General features: G+C 33.0%; 1 protein-coding gene across 1 annotated transcript in view; it reads right to left on the bottom strand.

The window, feature by feature from the left end:
- The window catches only part of LOAG_13815 (hypothetical protein), a 3,494-nt gene extending 563 nt beyond the window's left edge, over positions 1–2,931 (bottom strand). The window contains exons 1-6 of the mRNA XM_020448733.1: positions 2,757–2,931; positions 2,006–2,209; positions 1,446–1,649; positions 1,005–1,175; positions 506–679; positions 63–184 (exon numbers count right to left, since the gene is read on the bottom strand). Coding sequence (XP_020301145.1) covers positions 152–184; positions 506–679; positions 1,005–1,175; positions 1,446–1,649; positions 2,006–2,209; positions 2,757–2,906 — 936 coding nt within the window. The 5' untranslated portion in view covers positions 2,907–2,931 and the 3' untranslated portion in view covers positions 63–151. The remainder of the gene's footprint in view (positions 1–62; positions 185–505; positions 680–1,004; positions 1,176–1,445; positions 1,650–2,005; positions 2,210–2,756) is intronic.
- Between the last annotated feature and the right edge of the window lie 412 nt (positions 2,932–3,343).

The following is a 3,343-nucleotide window of genomic DNA, read 5'->3' as shown; positions in this document are numbered from 1 at the left end:
TACTATATATATATATATATATATATATACATATATATATATATATAATTGATGGAGCACACCTGTATGTCAACATTTGTACTGGAACATAGGCTCCAGCTTTCGTCCATTGCTGATCGTCTATCTGGGCTCTTCTGACTTTGTGTCAGCTCTATACCAAGACAACTCTCAGCTTCATCAGAATCTGTAAGATTTAAAATAAAAGAGTGGGAAAAGTCTTAACTAATCTACTTCATCTAAATACTAAAAATATGTCCAATATATATCGAGACTATCTTCATTAGTAGTAATATCGAGAGGCAAAATAAACACTATTTGAGGATAGTTCAATTTGAAGAACAAATCAGGTGAAAAAATGAAACTTTACTACCATTCTGATTTTACTCACTATTGTTTCACCTTGACAAGTTTTATTCCATTTTATATTGAGAAATTACTTCCTCTGTAACAAGCTTTGAGCGCACGAACATCTTAGTAAGTGTAGCAGTTTGTAATAAGAACTAACACATTTTTTTTTTTCGAAATCTATCATCCGCTTTTGCCCTTGCGTCGTTTCATTTTTATCATCTTGTAACAGCTGTTTTTCAGCATCAGCTTTACATTCAATTAGCACTTCCATCTGATGAACTCTGTAGAAGTACCTCGCCCAAAAAACCACATTCTCAATTTTTTCAGGCACCTTAATTTTCTTATATTAGTTCTCTTAGTTATTTCATTTGATTAAGAGGAACACGATGTGAATCTTTTTAAAATATTTCCTATGAGTGTTACGTCTTATATTTTATCAAGGACTATATCATCCTTATATTTATGATATACAAGCGATCCTTTACTAAGTCATTGTTAATATAGCTTCTAACTATTTAAAATAATAAAGCATTGTTTAATTATTCATGCATACGCACAAAGCTTTCGAAATTTCTTTCTAGGAACTTGACCAGCAGTCCAAGAGCCATCAAAATTATTCAAATTGTTATAAACAGAAAGTGCGTTCCTATAATTACCATTTCTTGATATAAGGCCCTCACTCGGGGACAGTTAGCAAGCAAAGCATTGATTTCGCTGTCATATTCAATCAACTTGAAATCATCGCACCACATTTTGAATAATTCCTTATCACCTTCTGAGATTTTCATGTATGTATCTGGATTCGTTTGAATTTCATACAAGATATGCTGCAAACAGCAAAGATAAAATAACACTTGGATTAATTACATTGAAATTCACAGAACCCTACTCATCAATCATCGCTCAACTGGAAACTTATCCTTGTTTATGAACATAAACAACTTCAAGAAGTACCAAAAAACAAACTAAGTGCTGTGATATGTGAATGCTCAGTACTCATCATAAGATACAAAAATTGCTTATGAAAATAGTTGTCTAAAATAAGCAAAAAAATTCCATTACTGTAAAATTTTTATAAACTTGAAAGGTTGAATTACATGAGGTAAATCACGTCTGCTCCTAGGTTTTATTTGTGGATAAATGTTTTCTGTGAATATATCCTCATCCTCAATCGTATTTTCTTGCGCAATATTTTTCATTGCATCAACTATCGCATTGATCCACGAATTGTCTGTTATCGTAGATATTGAAGCTAGCTTTGGTGCCCATCCAAAAGCATATGTCGAGCTGGATTGTTCGGTCTAAAGATAGCTGTTTCATGAGCCTAGATTAAAATTAACGGCAATAAGCTGAGAATTCATTTCAAAACTCACGATTAATTTAGTGTAAAGAGTGATACCAGTCATAAAATTAAAATATTTTTTACACAAGATATATATTTTGCGTAGTAACAAAAAGAAGACTTACTGAAGCGATTACTTAGAAACAAAAAGAAACTTGACTAAATCAAGCATTAAGCAGAGACTAAATTAAGCATTTATAAACATACTTGAGTCGCTACGGAAAAAAATCATAAATCCATTTGCAAGATACCTAATTACTTTCTAACTTTCATCAGTTGTACTTTATAAAGGTCTCATCTGCAACTTGAACTCACTTCATTTGTACTACTTTTCATTTTTATGCTCTCCTCTTTATGCGGCTTATCATTCTCTTCTTCTAAGCTTACAATCTGCTGCAAACTATACGCTTGCTGCCTGACGCTTTCAACAGTAGTACTTGCCAATGCGCTTGCTTCACTGGTTACAATATCACTGAACTCAGTAAGATCCTTTTTGACCGATTCGAATGTTGTATAGGTCTGAAATTAAACCATGAACACGTGTACAAAATAAGCCCTCTCATCCTACCATTGTTTTGACAATAAAATAATTTCCTCAGATTCTTTGACAATTCCTTTAATCTATATTCATTGATACTGAAGATTTTATATAATGCTAGAACATAAAACCAAAATCTGAATAAAAAGTCCGAACAGCTCCACTAATATTGTAGCTTCTCGATTAGAAAAAGGATGTCAGAGAGATCTCTAACTTTGGTTTACTCGACGCTCGTTTAACTTTTGACTTGGTGTAACGGGAATCCAAAATTTGCTACTAAAAATGAGTTTCGACAGTGTAACATCAAGGATATTTTCTGAAAAATTAAAAAAAGGCTCTCACATACGAATAATTTATAAGATAATACCATATAACTTTACACCATCATGAAAGTGAGTGTTTCCTCCACAAAACCTAATCAATATAAGATAATCGGTGAATCCTTATAGCACTTACCTTAATCTTTCCCGATACGGTAAGAATGATAGCAGTATGACTAGAATAAATCAAATGAGCGAAATATATCACCTTTTCTTTAGCGGATCGAAACCAAGCGGAACCAGCGGTAACCCATCCCTGGAACGAATCCATATTTCTCCTCGCTTCTTCCTTCTTATTAGTGGGATGTTTGTCGCTTGCTATTGTTTCCACTTCCATTGCATTCTCATTATTCTTCATTTTATCATACTACAACATCCTCAAAAAAAAACCGGACTGAAATTCCGAAAATCAAATTGAAATTGGAACATCAAAAATCAAAACCAAAAGCCGAAACTTTCGCTCGCACTGCACTTCCAGTAACGCAGTATAAACACGGCCATTTCATGCAACTTACTTGTCTTAAAAAAAGAAAATTGGCAGTTCCTTGTTTTAAATTGTGTTTTGTAATCGAGCAGCTGCTGCTTACATCTTGATCTCTGGAAAAATACGATACCCTTCGAAATTACGATATACATATTATGGTCATTAGCGAGTACCATTTTAGTTTCTGGTTTTGGTTTAATACTAAGGTTTCATCACTTATTTCAATCTTTAATGTTTTGTATTCTTTAAAAACGCGGAACGAAGATAGAAATGTATGCTAATTACATGATATTACCGATCACAAGTTCCAA

This window comes from Loa loa (genome assembly GCF_000183805.2).
Source record: "Loa loa unplaced genomic scaffold supercont3.1, whole genome shotgun sequence".
Lineage (NCBI taxonomy): Eukaryota > Metazoa > Nematoda > Chromadorea > Rhabditida > Onchocercidae > Loa > Loa loa.
The sequence above is the reverse complement of the archived record's forward strand: the minus strand, read 5'-3'. Positions and strand labels throughout refer to the sequence as shown.